The 16,219-nt window shown below is 38.5% G+C and overlaps 3 protein-coding genes across 11 annotated transcripts in view; 1 reads left to right on the top strand and 2 right to left on the bottom strand.

Annotated features, from left to right (window-relative positions):
• The window catches only part of tspan11 (tetraspanin 11), a 48,753-nt gene that overhangs the window by 6,135 nt on the left and 26,399 nt on the right, over positions 1-16,219 (top strand). The gene's annotated exons all lie outside the window — the stretch shown is intronic.
• LOC141761733 (E3 ubiquitin-protein ligase TRIM39-like) lies at positions 45-10,139 on the bottom strand. Of its 5 annotated transcripts, none has more exons than XM_074625327.1 (3): positions 10,014-10,139; positions 4,137-4,165; positions 46-2,618 (listed from the first exon to the last, which is right to left on the bottom strand). In XM_074625327.1, the coding sequence occupies exon 3, from the start codon at positions 2,608-2,610 to the stop codon at positions 979-981; it is 1,632 nt and encodes a 543-aa protein (XP_074481428.1). In that variant the 5' UTR covers positions 2,611-2,618; positions 4,137-4,165; positions 10,014-10,139; the 3' UTR covers positions 46-978. The 5 variants fall into 5 exon arrangements, with proteins under 5 accessions (XP_074481431.1, XP_074481428.1, XP_074481429.1 ...); XM_074625328.1 differs by having other exon boundaries at positions 46-2,612; positions 4,136-4,165; positions 10,014-10,119; XM_074625330.1 differs by lacking the exon at positions 4,137-4,165 and having other exon boundaries at positions 45-2,612; positions 10,007-10,122.
• On the bottom strand, positions 11,365-15,978 carry LOC141761734 (E3 ubiquitin-protein ligase TRIM39-like). The gene is made up of 2 exons (XM_074625331.1): positions 15,826-15,978; positions 11,365-14,347 (listed from the first exon to the last, which is right to left on the bottom strand). The coding sequence occupies exon 2, from the start codon at positions 14,343-14,345 to the stop codon at positions 12,714-12,716; it is 1,632 nt and encodes a 543-aa protein (XP_074481432.1). The 5' UTR covers positions 14,346-14,347; positions 15,826-15,978; the 3' UTR covers positions 11,365-12,713.

Genomic DNA, 16,219 nt, shown 5'->3' with positions numbered 1-16,219 from the left:
CTTTATTGCATGAAACTTATTTTAACGATTTTAAAAAATAAATAAGAACGAGCAACATAATATCTTAATAAAGTAACATTACATAATATAATTATAAATGCCGTTGATAACATCATCCATTTTAATACAACAGGATCTGACAATATTACTGTGCAACATAAGTATCATTAGTTTACATACACATTTACAGAAAAGTGCACAGTAGAGAAAGAAACAGAAAGCTAGATAGTCTGAAGAGTTTGGTTCGGTTGATCAATCACAACAGAGTGGGCCAGCTGACCAATCAGAGCAGAATGGGCTTTTTGGGAGGGGGCGGGGCCAGGAGCTCAAACAGAGCGTTCCAGACAGAGGGTGAAAAGAGGTGCTGCAACACAGCCAGTATGAGAAAAGTAAAGCATTTTTTGAACATTAAAGCATGTAAACATGTTAAAGTAGAAACCCAAAATACAAGTATGCACCTGAAAATAAGCATAATATGTCCTCTTTAATACTTCAAGCAGTTTTATTAGGTGTTTTAATAGAGACCAGTGTTAATTTGTACCATGGTGTATAAAAAAGGAACAAACTCAAGACCAGAAACTGAAACATTAACAAATATGAATACCACCATCTTCATTAAGAGTTTCCCACTTACTTGTTAGTCACACCTGATTGTAGAAAAATAATTCAGACTGTTTGGTAAGGCACACACTTCTGTAAACTGTATGACAGATTGTTTATTACAAATGTACAATTATTATTCACATACTTTGTATGATCTCTCATGTGGAGAGTTGTGCTTTGCAAGTTGCAATTGTTAAAAGCACAATAAAAACAGTGTTACATGCAGATTTATGGCAGACGGTAGCTTAATTTGCACACAAAGTAGCGCTATGATGTTAATTATTACGGGGACTGTGATCAATGCAAATGCAGATCCCACTGTTCTGATTACATAAAAAGTAACCTTTTTTTACACAGAAAAAAAAAGGATCAAACTCAGTGTGTTTGAGGTACAGGGGTTATGATGAGGGGGGCAGAGTTTGCTCCATTTTCGTTGTCTTGAGGGCAGAAGTATGGATACAGTTTCTCTGTAAAGTTGTTGCCAGTGTAAGAATAAATATGTGATTTGGAATTCACATCATAGAAGGAAACCACTCCCTTATTATAGTCCACAAAGATGCCCACCTTCTGAAGCTTTTCTTTCAGTGTGATTTTAACAGTTGTTGATGCAAATGCACTATATTTACCCTCATCACACATAATGGTCCAGTAACCATTTTTAACTGACGCAACAGTGTTCTCCTTCCTATCAACAGACTCTCTGGCCACTCCAACAATCCACTCAGTGTTTCCTTTCACTTGCACCTCATAGTAAAACTTCCCTGTTGTGAACCCCTCCTTTACCAAAACATCTGCATAAATTTCAAATCTCTTTGGATTGTTGGGAAGATTCTGGCGTATGCCTGTATTTATCACTTGTTTTCCATCCTGGCTTATGACAAGTGAGTAAAATGCTGTGTCGGGGTCAAAGGTCAAGTCGACGGCATGTTCTCTCATTCTTTTCATTTTGATCTCAGGGAGCTCCTCCATTATTTCATCAACTCTCTGTTTCAGTAGAGTCACAGCACCTCTCACCGCCTCGAAACACAGATCGCTGTGAACACCGATGTTGGCCCAGTCCTTGTTTAAAGGAGAGCACAAGTTTGGGAAGCTCTGGAGAAAATGATGGTGATCCTCAGACTGTGACAGCTGCTCCAGCTGTTCGCTTCTGCTCTCGAGCTCAGCGACTTCCATCCTCAGCTCTGTGAGAAAACCTTCAGCCTTCTGCTTTGTTGCTCTGTACCTCTCCTCGATCACCTCAACAAGCTCGGCCTGGCTTCTCTGGATGGAGAGGATCAAGTCGTTGACGACCTGCTCACCGGCTTCTTTCTCTTTCTCAGCTTCTCTCTGGCCGACATCAACCGAGTTTTCAATCTCGGCTATCTTCTCGGACCGTGATTGTATCATCTTTTGGATATTTGCCATCGTCTCGTCTTTTTTTGCCATCGCTGCTTCATATTCTTCCTCGAGCGGGACGACATTGTGACTCTTGTGATCGGTTTTGAAACACAAGAGACAAATGCAGGCCTTGTCGGTCCTGCAGTACAGTTCTGTTATCTTGTTGTGCGTCTTGCACATTCTGTCATCAAGATTCTTCACAGGGTCTAACAGTGTGTGGCTCTTGAAAGCAGCAACTCTCTGATGTGGCTCAAGGTGCTCTTCACAGAAAGACGCTAGACATGTCAGGCAAGATTTAACAGCATTTTCCTTCTTCTCAGAGCAGATATCACAAAGAACGTCTGCTGTTCCAGGAAGTTGTGGGTCTGAGGTGGAGGCCTTGACTTGAGCTAACATCTTAAACTCAGCAGCTAACTCAGAAATGAAAGTGTTGACTTGGAGTTCAGGTCTTTGAGAAAATGTCCTGTTGCATAATGGACACTGGTAAATGTCACTGCCGTCCCAGTACTTCTGGATACATGCACTGCAGAAGTTGTGTCCACATGGTGTTGAAACTGGTTTAGTGAACACATCCAGACAGACAGAACACAGGAACTTCTCCTCTGACAGCAGACTGCTGGCAGTTGCCATATCTGGACAAGAAGTAGTAAAAGAAAATGCAGTTACAACTCATACAATTCAAGTCAAGTGGCTGAATAATCTGTTAAAACACTACCCTGAAGTTAGCTTTTGATTCACAGCTTCCGATTTAGCAGGTAAGGGTTACAGTGCTGCGCAACTGATCTTCCATTTTTGCTGTTCTGAAAGTGTGTTAGGGATTTTAGGTAAAGCCTTAACGCTGTCTGAAACCCACTTTCAAATTTGTGACACCTTTATTCTATTTGTGAAAATACAAAAAGGGAGATTTCACTGCTTTTCTCACATCTAGACCACATTGGACTAGGTCTCTTTAAAAAAACAAAACACTATATTTAGACAAAAAAACAAGTCAAATCTGGACTACATTATCCCAGAGTGGCTAAACAAGAATCCCAAAAATTATGGATAAACAGTTGAAATAGTTATCTTAAAGTAATGGGTAAGCAGTTGAAATACAGTAGTTAGCTAAAAGTTGGTTAAAAGTAAATAGTTGAAATAGTTGGCAAGAAGTAATGGAAAAACAGTTTAAACAGTTAAAGGTCCCATATTATAAAAAAGTGAGATTTTCATGTTTTTTTTATTATAAAGCAGGCTTAAGTCCTATATAAATACTGTGAAAGTATCGAAACACTCAATCCACAGGGAAACACACACAGCCCGTATTCAGAAACTCTACATTTGAAACAAGCCGTCAGGGTTTCTGTCCATTTGTGATGTCACAAATATACAATATTTAGACCCTTTACACAATTTTAAACGTAAACATTCTAAATGTGTCCCAGTTTATTCCTGGTTGCAGTGGATGTGAATGTCATCAGCTGACAGGAAGTACACATGGATCCAAGCTGTTGCATAGCAACGCAATTCTGTTGCAATTCCGTCAAAATGTGCTAAAACGGAGCGTTTCAGACAGAGGGTAAATACAGGCATATTCAGGCCGACAGAATGAAGAAAATAAACTTTTTTTTAACAATACAGCATGTAAACATGTTCTAATAGAAACCCAAAATACAAGTATGAACCTGAAAATGAGCACAATATGGGCCCTTTAACTAAAAGTAATGGGTAAGCAGTTGAAATACAGTAGTTAGCTAAAAGTAATTGATTAACAGATTAAATATTTAATTTAAAGTTAGCTGAAAGTAATGGATAAACAGTTGAACTACTTAAGCCATCTAACTGAACACCTCAGGCTCAGCCAGGGGGAGAGGGAGCTAACTCTCCTACCTCAAATTAATTAATATTTATGCAACAGACAGGCTTAATAAGACTAGTCTAACCTAACAAGTCTAAGGCCAACACTATAGTCTTAAACTAAGTGTCTGCAACTGTCCCCAGACTTGGTCCAATGTGGTCTATACTGTAGGTGTGTGGAAAAAAAACAGTGAAATCTCCGTTTTCCCAGTTTCCTTGAACTTTCCACTGAACTACCAAATCGAAAGTTAACTTCAGCATTATGTATGACCAGAAACACATCAAGGAAAGGGAGTAGTTGAACTATTATTATCTTTCTCACCTGTAACGTAGCAAGTTTTAAAAGCTGCTGCTTATAAAAATCAAAGCAAACTACACTTTAAAAACTTGTTCGTAAATCCTCTTCGTGGAATTTCGTTTCAGCTGGTGAAGTTTCCTGCTCACCTACTAACTTCTTCTTCTTCTTCTTCTTCTTCTTCTTTTTCATTGCTTCTTTTATGGGCGGACTACAAAAACAACTTTTATCTGCATACCGCCACCTACCGTACAGGAGGATGTACAGGTGTAGTAACCGGATGAAGTTTACTCTTAGTCTTTAAAAATAAAATAAAATAAAATAAATAAATAAACAGAAAGAAAGAAAGAAAGAAAGAAAAGAAAATATATTCTATTAAATAATCCTGTATTTATTAAGAAATGTATTTCCCCTCTCCGAATTTCCCACACCTTCCTGGTATCCCTTCCGAATCCCATTCACGTCCAGCCTCCCTCATCCTTTGTTGCAAACTGACCCTTTTCTTCATTACATTTGACACAGTGCATTATTACATGTAATGCATTTTCAGCTATATTACAATGCACACATACATGGGAATTTATTTTTCCCACTAGGAATAGTGTCTTATTTAAACCTGTGACCAAACCTTAATTAACTACCTCTTCTCTTCTTTCTTCCTTTAAAGTGGCAGTAGGCAGTATATTTTTGGCATCATTGGGCAAAAATTCAATAATAATCTTTCAGCATATTGTAATTCAAGTGTTCTGAGAGATAACTAGACTTCTGCACCTCCTCATGGCTCTGTTTTCATTGAGAGTGTTCCTATTGGCTGTGTTCCGGTGAGATTGGAGCAAATATGATTAAAAAAAGTTACTTTTATAAAACGGTCGCCAAGCACAGGCAATAGGAACGCTCTCTCAATGAAATGACCTGTGATTGGTCAAAGTCTCCCGTCACGGGCTAGATTTCCTAAGCCTGAAAACAGAGCCATGAGGAGGTGCAGAAGTCTGGTTTTCTCTCAGAACACTTGAATTACAATATGCTGAAAGGTTATTATGGGATTTTTGCCCAATGATGCCAAAAATATACTGCCTACTGAAGCTTTAACTGTCTTTTGTACATCATAGTATGTTCTGCCTTTACTGTCCTCATCCCACTTTTTCTGCCAAAGTTCAGATATGTTCTTTTTGATAACACTTCCATTTATTTCAACATAAGGTACAGTAAGTTTTGCAGGTACTTGGTCATAAAACAAATTAAAATGGTGCTGGATTAAAAGTGAGGCATCACCAAACTATTACAATGCAGGGACACGAGCGTCTGTAGCGAGATTCATGGCGATCCATCCAACAGTTGTTGAGATTTCCTCAGCTCTCTGTCCATTTGTCTGAGACTTGACTCTCCTCAGAAATCCCAGAGAGAGGTTGCACAAGGTCAAACCCCTTGACATCTATCTGTCTTTGTGCAAAACACTGAACCTGCAGACTGCTCAAACAGTGGCGGTCGTTAATTAACAGAAACCAGCAAAATGAAGAATTTGTATGCACTGGTATTTTTCCCCCTTTGTGTAATTCTCCTTATGATAAAGATATGATATGTACAGTATGTCTTGATTTGAAAGGCAAAACATGTGTGACGTGATTTTGTAGGAATGTTATCACTTTATTGCATAAAACTTATTTCAACAATTAAAAAAATAATTAGACAGTGCAACACAATATCCTAATAAAGTAACATTACATAACATTATTAGAAATGCCATTGATAACCTCATCCATTTTAATACAACAGGATCTGACAATATTACTGTGCAACATATGTCTCATTAGTTTACATCTACACATTTACAGACAAGTGCACAGTAGAGAAAGAAACAGAAATGTATAAAGAGCAGAGCAGTTCGGTTGACCAATCACAACAGAGTCGACCAGCTGACCAATCAGAGCAGACTGGGCTTTTTGGGAGGGGGCGGAGCCAGGAGCTCAAACAGAGCGTTTCAGACAGAGGGTGAAAAGAGTTGTTGCAACACAGCCGGTATGAGAAAAGTAAAGCATCTTTTGAACATTAAAGCATGTAAACATGTTAAAGTAGAAACCCAAAATACAAGTATGCACCTGAAAATAAGCATAATATGTCCTCTTTAATACTTTAAGCCGTTTTACTAAGTGTTTTAATAGAGACCAGTGTTAATTTTTACCATGGTCCATAAAAAAGGAACAAACTCAAGACCAGAAACTGAAACATTAACAAATATGAATACCACCATCTTCATTAAGAGTTTCCCACTTACTTGTTAGTCACACCTGATTGTAGAAAAATAATTCAGACAGACCCTCTGCAGATACACTCTGCAGAATTAGTTCGCTGACAAGGGTAATATGCATACACCCCCTTTTTTTTTATTTTTGGTAAATATATTTTATATTATTATTTATTTGATATATTTATTACTTTTTTCTGTTGGTAAGGCACACTCTTCTGTAAACTGTATGACAGATTGTTTATTACAAATGTACAATTATTATACACATACTTTGTATGATCTCTCATGTGGAGAGTTGTGCTTTGCAAGTTGCAATTGTTATAAGCACAATAAAAACAGTGTTACATGCAGATTTATGGCAGACGGTGGCTCAGATTGCACAAGAAGTAGCGCTTTGATGTTGAATTTTTACGGGGACTGTGATCAATGCAAATGCAGATCCCACTGTTCTGATTACATAAAAAGTAAACTTTTTTTACACAGAAAAAAAAGGATCAAACTCAGTGTGTTTGAGGTACAGGGGTTATGATGAGGGGGGCAGAGTTTGCTCCATTTTCGTTGTCTTGAGGGCAGAAGTATGGATAAAGTTTCTCTGTAAAGTTGGAGCCAGTGTAAGAATAAATATGTGATTTGGAATTCACATCATAGAAGGAAACCACTCCCTTATTATAGTCCACAAAGATGCCCACCTTCTCAAGCTTTTCTTTCAGTGGGATTTCAACAGTTTGTGATGCAAATGCACTATATTTACCCTCATCACACATAATGGTCCAGTAACCATTTTTAACTGACGCAACAGTGTTCTCCTTCCTATCAACAGACTCTCTGGCCACTCCAACAATCCACTCAGTGTTTCCTTTCACTTGCACCTCATAGTAAAACTTCCCTGTTGTGAACCCCTCCTTTGCCAAAACCTCAGAACACTTTTCAAATCTCTTTGGATTGGTGGGAAGATTCTGTTCTATGTCTGTATCTATCACTTGTTTTCCATCCTGGCTTATGACAAGTGAGCAATATGCTGTGTCGGGGTCAAAGGTCAAGTCGACGGCATGTTCTCTCATTCTTTTCATTTTGATCTCAGGAATCTCCTCCATTATTTCATCAACTCTCTGTTTCAGTAGAGTCACAGCACCTCTCACCGCCTCGAAACACAGATCGCTGTGAACACCGATGTTGGCCCAGTCCTTGTTTAAAGGAGAGCACAAGTTTGAGAAGCTCTGGAGAAAATGATGGTGATCCTCAGACTGTGACAGCTGCTCCAGCTGTTCGCTTCTGCTCTCGAGCTCAGCGACTTCCATCCTCAGCTCTGTGAGAAAACCTTCAGCTTTCTGCTTTGTTGCTCTGTACCTCTCCTCGATGACCTCAACAAGCTTGGCCTGGCTCCTCTGGATGGAGAGGATCAAGTCGGTGACGACCTGCTCACTGGCTTCTTTCTCTTTCTCAGCTTCTCTCTGGCCGACATCAACCGAGTTTTCAATCTCAGCTATCTTCTCGGACCGTGATTGTATCATCTTTTGGATACTTGCCATCGTCTCATCTTTTTTTGCCATCGCTGCTTCATATTCTTCCTCGAGCGGGACGACATTGTGACTCTTGTGATCGGTTTTGATACACAAGACACAAATACAGGCCTGGTCGGTCCTGCAGTACAGTTCTGTTATCTTGTTGTGCGTCTTGCACATTCTGTCATCAAGATTCTTCACAGGGTCTAACAGTGTGTGGCTCTTGAAAGCAGCAACTCTCTGATGTGGCTCAAGGTGCTCTTCACAGAAAGACGCTAGACATGTCAGACAAGATTTAACAGCATTTTCCTTCACCTCAGAGCAGATATCACAAAGAACGTCTGCTGTTCCAGGAAGTTGTGGGTCTGGAGTTGAGGCCTTGGCTTGAACTAACGTCTTCAACTCAGCAGCTAACTCAGACATGACAGTGTTGACTTGGAGTTCGGGTCTTTGAGAAAATGTCTTGTTGCATAATGGACACTGGCAAATGTCACTGCCGTCCCAGTACTTCTGGATACATGCACTGCAGAAGTTGTGTCCACACGGCGTTGTAACTGGTTTAGTGAACACATCCAGACAGACAGAACACAGGAACTTCTCCTCTGACAGCAGACAGCTGGCAGTTGCCATATCTGGACAAGAAGTAGTAAAAAAAAATACAATTACAATTCAAGTCAAGTGGCTGAATAATCTGTTAAAACACTACCCTGAAGTTAGCTTTCGGTTCACAGCTTCCGATTTGCCAGTTAAGGGTTACAGTGCTGAGCAACCGATCTTCTATTTTTACTGTTCTGAAAGTGTGTTAGGGATTTTAGGTAAAGCCTTAACGCTGTCTGAAACCCACTTTCAAATTTGTGACACCTTTATTCTATTTGTGAAAATACAAAAAGGGAGATTTCACTGCTTTTCTCACACCTAGGCCATATTGGACTATACATATCTTTAAAAACAACACTATAGTTAGACAAAAAAATAAGTCAAATCTGGACTACATTATCCCAGAGAGGCTAAACAAGAATCCATAAAATTATGGATAAACATTTGAAATAGTTAGCTAAAAGTAATGGGTAAGGCAAGCAGTTGAAATACAGTAGTTAGCTAAATGTTGGTTAAAAGTAATTGGTAAATAGTTGAAATAGTTGGCTAGAAGTAATGGATAAACAGTTTAAACAGTTAAAGGTCCCATATTATAAAAAAGTGAGATTTTCACGTTTTTTTTATTATAAAGCAGGCTTAAGTCCTATATAATTACTGTGAAAGTATCGAAACACTCAATCCACAGGGAAACACACACATCCCGTATTCAGAAACTCTACATTTGAAACAAGCCGTCAGGGTTTCTGTCCATTTGTGATGTCACGAATATACAATATTTAGACCCTTTACACAATTTTAAACGTAAACATTCTAAATGTGTCCCAGTTTATTCCTGGTTGCTGTGGATGTGAATGTCATCAGCTGACAGGAAGTACACATGGACCCATCTGTTGCCAAGCAACGCAATTCTGTCGCAATTCCGTCAAAATGCACTAAAACGGAGCGTTTCAGACAGAGGGTAAATACAGGCATATTCAGGGCGACAGTATGAGGAAAATAAAGTTGTTTTTTAACATTACAATATGTAAACATGTTCTACTAGAAACACAAAATGCAAGTATGAACATGAAAATGAACATGATATTGGGACCTTTAACTAAAAGTAATGGGTAAATAGTTGAAATAGTTAGCTAAAAGTAATGGATTAACAGATTAAATATTTAACTTAAAGTTAGCTGAAAGTAATGGATAAACAGTTGAACTACTTAAGCCATCTAACTGAACACCTCAGGCTCAGCCAGGGGGAGAGGTAGCTAACTCTCCTACCTCAAATTAATTAATATTTATGCAACAGACAGGCTTAATAAGACTAGTCTAACCTAACAAGTCTAAGGCCAAGACTATAGCCTTAAACTAAGTTTATGAAACTGACCCCAGACTTGGTCCAATGTGGTCTATACTGTAGGTGTGTGGAAACAAGCAGTGAAATCTCCCTTTTCCCAGTTTCCATGAACGTTCCTCTGAACTGCCAAATCGAAACCTAACTTCAGCATTATGTATGACCAGAAACACATCAAGGAAAGGGAGTAGTTGAACTATTATTATCTTTCTCACCTGTAACGTAGCAAGTTTTGCAAAAAACTTGTTCGTAAATCCTTTCGTGGAGTTTCGTTTCAGCTGGTGAAGTTTCCTGCTCACCCACTATCTTCTTCTTCTTCTTCTTTTTCGTTGCTTCTTTTATGGGCGGATTACAAAAACAACTTTTATCTGCATACCGCCACCTACCGTACAGGACGATGTACAGGTGTAGTAACCGGATAAAGTTTACTCTTAGTCTTTAAAAATAATATAAAATAAAATAAATAAACAGAAAGAAAGAAAGAAAAGAAAATATATTCTATTAAATAATTCTGTATTTATTAAGAAATGTATTTCCCCTCTCTGAATTTCCCACACCTTCCTGGTATCCCTTCCGAATCCCATTCACGTCCAGCCTCCCTCATCCCTTTCTTCATTATATTTGACACGGTGCATTATTACATGTAATGCATTTTCAGCTATATTACAATGCACACATACATGGGAATTTATTTTTCCCACTAGGAATAGTGTCTTATTTAAACCTGTGACCAAACCTTAATTAACTACCTCTTCTCTTCTTTCTTCCTTTAAAGTGGCAGTAGGCAGTATATTTTTGGCATCATTGGGCAAAAATTCAATAATAATCTTTCAGCATATTGTAATTCAAGTGTTCTTAGAGATAACTAGACTTCTGCTCCTCCTCATGGCTCTGTTTTCAGGCTTTAGAAAATCTAGCCCGTGACGGAAGACTTTGACCAATCACAAGTAATTTCATTGAGAGAGCATTCCTATTGGCTGTGCTCCGTTGAGATTGGAGCAAATATGATTTAAAAAAAAGTTATTTTTATAAAACGGTCGCCAAGCACAGCCAATAGGAACACTCTCTCAATGAAATGACCTGTGATTGGTCAAAGTCTCCCGTCACAGGCTAGATTTTATGAAGCATGAAAACAGAGCCATGAGGAGGTGCAGAAGTCTAGTTATTTATAAGAACACTTGAATTACATTATGCTGAAAGGTTATTATGGGATTTTTGCCCAATGATGCCAAAAATATACTGCCTACTGAAGCTTTAACTGTCTTTTGTACATCATAGTATGTTCTGCCTTTACTGTCCTCATCCCACTTTTTCTGCAAAAAGGTTCAGATATGTTCTTTTTTGATAACACTTCCATTTATTTCAACATAAGGTACAGTATGTTTTGCAGGTACTTGGTCATAAAACAAATTAAAATGGTGCTGGATTAAAAATGAGGCATCACCAAACTATTACAATGCAAGGACACGAGTGTCTGTAGCGAGATTCATGGCGATCCATCCAACAGTTGAGATTTCCTCAGCTCTGTCCATTTGTCTGAGACTTGACTCTCCTCAGAAATCCCAGAGAGAGGTTGCACAAGGTCAAACCCCTTGACATCTATCTGTCTTTGTGCAAAACACTGAACCTGCAGACTGCTCAAACAGTGGCGGTCGTTAATTAAAAGAAACCAGCAAAATGAAGAATTTGTACGCACTGGTATTTCTTCCCCTTTGTGTAATTCTCCTTATGATAAAGATATGATATGTACAGTATGTCTTGATTTGAAAGGCAAAACATGCGTGACATGATTTTGTAGGAATGTTACACTTTATTGCATAAAACTTATTTCAACAATTAAAAAACAAAAAATAAGACAGAGCAACACAATATCCTAATAAAGTAACATTACATAATATAATTAGAAATGCCATTGATAACCTCATCCATTTTAATACAACAGGATCTGACAATATTACTGTGCAACATTAGTATTATTGGTTTACATACACATTTACAGAAAAGTGCATAGTAGAGAAAGAAACAGAAAGCTAGATAGAGCGGAGTCTGAAGAGTTTGGTTCGGTTGACCAATCACAACAGAGTGGGGCCAACTGACCAATCAGAGCAGACTGCGCTTTTTGGAAGGGGGCGGGGCCAGGAGCTCAAACAGAGCGTTTCAGACAGTGGGTGAAAAGACGTGCTGCAACAAGCCAGTATGAGAAGAGTAATGCATTTTTTGAACATTAAAGCATGTAAACATGTAAAAGTAGAAACCCAAAATACAAGTATGCACCTGAAAATAAGCATAATATGTCCTCTTTAATACTTTAAGCAGTTTTATTAAGTGTTTTAAGAGACCAGTGTTAATTTTTACCATGGTCTATAAAAAAAGGAACAAACTCAAGACCAGAAACTGAAACATTAACAAATATGAATACCACCATCTTCATTACGAGTTTCCCACTTACTTGTTAGTCACACCTGATTGTAGAAAAATAATTCAGACAGACCCTCTGCAGATACACTCTGCAGAATTAGTTCGCTGACAAGGGTAATATGCATCCACCCCCTTTTTTATTATTATTTTTTTTGGTAAATATATTTAATATTATTATTTATTTGATATTACTTTTTTTCTGTTGGTAAGGCACACTCTTCTGTAAACTGTATGACAGATTGTTTATTACAAATGTACAATTATTATTCACATACTTTGTATGATCTCTCATGTGGAGAGTTGTGCTTTGCAAGTTCCAATTGTTAAAAGCACAATAAAAACAGTGTTACATGCAGATTTATGGCAGACGGTGGCTCAGATTGCACAAAAAGTAGCACCTTGATGTTGAATATTACGGGGACCGTGATCAATGCAAATGCAGATCCCACTGTTCTGATTACATAAAAAGTAAACTTTTCTTACACAGAAAAAAAAAGATCAAACTCAGTGTGTTTGAGGTACAGGGGTTATGATGAGGGGGGCAGAGTTTGCTCCTTTTACGTTGCTTTGAAGGCAGAAGTATGGATACAGTTTCTCTGTAAAGTTGTAGCCAGTGTAAGAATAAATATGTGATTTGGAATTTACATCATAAAACGAAACCACTCCCTTATTATAGTCCACAAAGATGCCCACCTTCTCAAGCTTTTCTTTCAGTGTGATTTTAACAGTTGTTGATGTACGTGCACTATATTTACCCTCATCACACCTAATGGTCCAGTAACCATTTTTAACTAACAGAGCCGTGTTCTCCTTCCTATCAACAGACTCTCTGGCCACTCCAACAATCCACTTTGTCTTTCCTTTCACTTGCACCTCATAGTAAAACTTCCCTGTTGTGAACCCCTCCTTTGCCAAAACCTCTGTACACTTTTCAAATCTCTTTGGATTGTTGGGAAGATTCTGGCATATGCCTGTATGTATCACTTGTTTTCCATCCTGGCTTATGAAAAGTGAGTAATATGCTGTGTCGGGGTCAAAGGTCAAGTCGACGGCATGTTCTCTCATTCTTTTCATTTTGATCTCAGGAACCTCCTCCATTATTTCATCAACTCTCTGTTTCAGTAGAGTCACAGCACCTCTCACCGCCTCGAAACACAGATCGCTGTGAACACCGATGTTGGCCCAGTCATTGTTTAAAGGAGAGCATAAGTTTGGGAAGCTCTGGAGAAAATGATGGTGATCCTCAGACTGTGACAGCTGCTCCAGCTGTTCGCTTCTGCTCTCGAGCTCAGCGACTTCCATCCTCAGTTCTGTGAGAAAACCTTCAGCCTTCTGCTTTGTTGCTCTGTACCTCTCCTCGATGACCTCAACAAGCTCGGCCTGGCTTCTCTGGATGGAGCGGATCAAGTCGGTGACGACCTGCTCACTGGCTTCTTTCTCTTTCTCAGCTTCTCTCTGGCCGACATCAACCGAGTTTTCAATCTCAGCTATCTTCTCGGACCGTGATTGTATCATCTTTTGGATATTTGCCATCGTCTCATCTTTATTTGCCATCGCTGCTTCATATTCTTCCTCGAGCGGGACGACATTGTGACTCTTGTGATCGGTTTTGATACACAAGACACAAATACAAGCCTGGTCGGTCCTGCAGTACAGTTCTGTTATCTTGTTGTGCGTCTTGCACATTCTGTCATCAAGATTCTTCACAGGGTCTAACAGTGTGTGGCTCTTGAGACCAGCAACTCTCTGATGTGGCTCAAGGTGCTCTTCACAGAAAGACGCTAGACATGTCAGACAAGATTTAACAGCATTTTCCTTCTTCTCAGAGCAGATATCACAAAGAACGTCTGCTGTTCCAGGAAGTTGTGGGTCTGAGGTGGAGTCCTTGACTTGAGCTAACATCTTAAACTCAGCAGCTAACTCAGAAATGAAAGTGTTGACTTTGAGTTCAGGTCTTTGAGAAAATGTACTGTTGCATAATGGACACTGGTAAATGTCAGTGCCGTCCCAGTACTTCTGGATACATGCACTGCAGAAGTTGTGTCCACATGGCGTTGAAACTGGTTTAGTGAACACATCCAGACAGACAGAACACAGGAACTTCTCCTCTGACAGCAGACAGCTGGCAGTTGCCATATCTGGACAAGAAGTAGAAAAAAAAATACATTTACAACTCATTCAATTCAAGTCAAGTGGCTGAATAATCTGTTAAAACACTACCCTGAAGTTAGCTTTCGATTCACAGCTTCCGATTTGGCAGGTAAGGGTTACAGTGCTGAGCAACCCTTACTGTTCTGAAAGCGTGTTAGACATTTTAGGTAAAGCCTTAACGCTGTCTGAAACCCACTTTCAAATTTGTGAAACCTTACTCTATTTGTGAAAATACAAAAAGGGAGATTTCACTGCTTTTCTCACACCTAGACCACATTGGACTAGGTCTCTTTAAAAAAAACACTATAGTTAGACAAAAAAAAACAAGTAAAATCTGGACTACATTATCCCAGAGAGACTAAACAAGAATCCAAAAAATTATGGATAAACATTTGAAATAGTTAACTAAAAGTAATGGATAAACAGTTTAAACAGTTAAAGGTCCCATATTATAAAAAAGTGAGATTTTCATGTTTTTTTTTTATTATAAAGCAGGCTTACGTCCTATATAAATACTGTGAAAGTATCGAAACCCTCAATCCACAGGGAAACACACACAGCCCGTATTCAGAAACTCTACATTTGAAACAAGCCGTCAGGGTTTCTGTCCATTTGTGATGTCACAAATATACAATATTTAGACCCTTTACACAGTTTTAAACGTAAACATTCTAAATGTGTCCCAGTTTATTCCTGGTTGCTGTGGATGTGAATGTCATCAGCTGACAGGAAGTACACATGGACACAAGCTGTTGCCTAGCAACGCAATTCTGTTGCAATTCCGTCAAAATGCTCTAAAACGGAGCGTTTCAGACAGAGGGTAAACACAGGCATATTCAGGCTAACAGTATGAGGAAAATAAAGTTTTTTTTGAACATTACAATATGTAAACATGTTCTAATAGAAACACAAAATACAAGTATTAACCTGAAAATGAGCATGATATGGGACCTTTAACTAAAAGTAATGGGTAAGCAAATGAAATACAGTAGTTAGCTAAAAGTTGGTTAAAAGTAATGGGTAAATAGTTGAAATAGTTATCTAAAAGTAATGGATTAACAGATTAAATATTTAACTTAAAGTTAGCTGAAAGTAATGGATAAACAGTTGAACTACTTAAGCCATCTAACTGAACACCTCAGGCTCAGCCAGGGGGAGAGGTAGCTAACTCTCCTACCTCAAATTAATTAATATTTATGCAACAGACAGGCTTAATAAGACTAGTCTAACCTAACAAGTCTAAGGCCAACACTATAGTCTTAAACTAAGTGTCTGCAACTGACCCCAGACTTGGTCCAATGTGGTCTATACTGTAGGTGTGGAGAAACAAACAGTGAAATCTCCGTTTTCCCAGTTTCCTTGAACGTTCCACTGAACTGCCAAAACGAAACCTAACTTCAGCATTATGTATGACCAGAAACACATCAAGGAAAGGGAGTAGTTGAACTATTATTATCTTTCTCACCTGTAACGTAGCAAGTTTTAAAAGCAGCTGCGCATAAAAATCAAAGCAAACTACACTTTAAAAACTTGTCCTTTTCGTAGAGTTTCGTTTCAGCTGGTGAAGTTTCCTGCTCACCCACTATCTTCTTCTTCTTCTTCTTGTTCTTTGCATTTTATAGGCGGATTACAAAAAACAACTTTTATCTGCATACCGCCACCTACCGTACAGGAGGATGTATAGGTGTAGTAACCGGATGAAGTTTACTCTTAGTCTTTAAAAATAAAATAAAATAAAATAAAATAAATAAATAAACAGAAAGAAGAAAGAAAGAAATAAAATAAAATATTCTATTAAAAAATCCTGTAATTATTAAGAAATGTATTTCCCCTCTCCGAATTTCCCACACCTTATTTCC

Source organism: Sebastes fasciatus, chromosome 23, assembly GCF_043250625.1.
Source record: "Sebastes fasciatus isolate fSebFas1 chromosome 23, fSebFas1.pri, whole genome shotgun sequence".
Taxonomy (NCBI): Eukaryota; Metazoa; Chordata; class Actinopteri; order Perciformes; family Sebastidae; genus Sebastes; species Sebastes fasciatus.
Note: the sequence above shows the minus strand (reverse complement) of the source record. Positions and strands in the feature narration are given on the sequence as shown.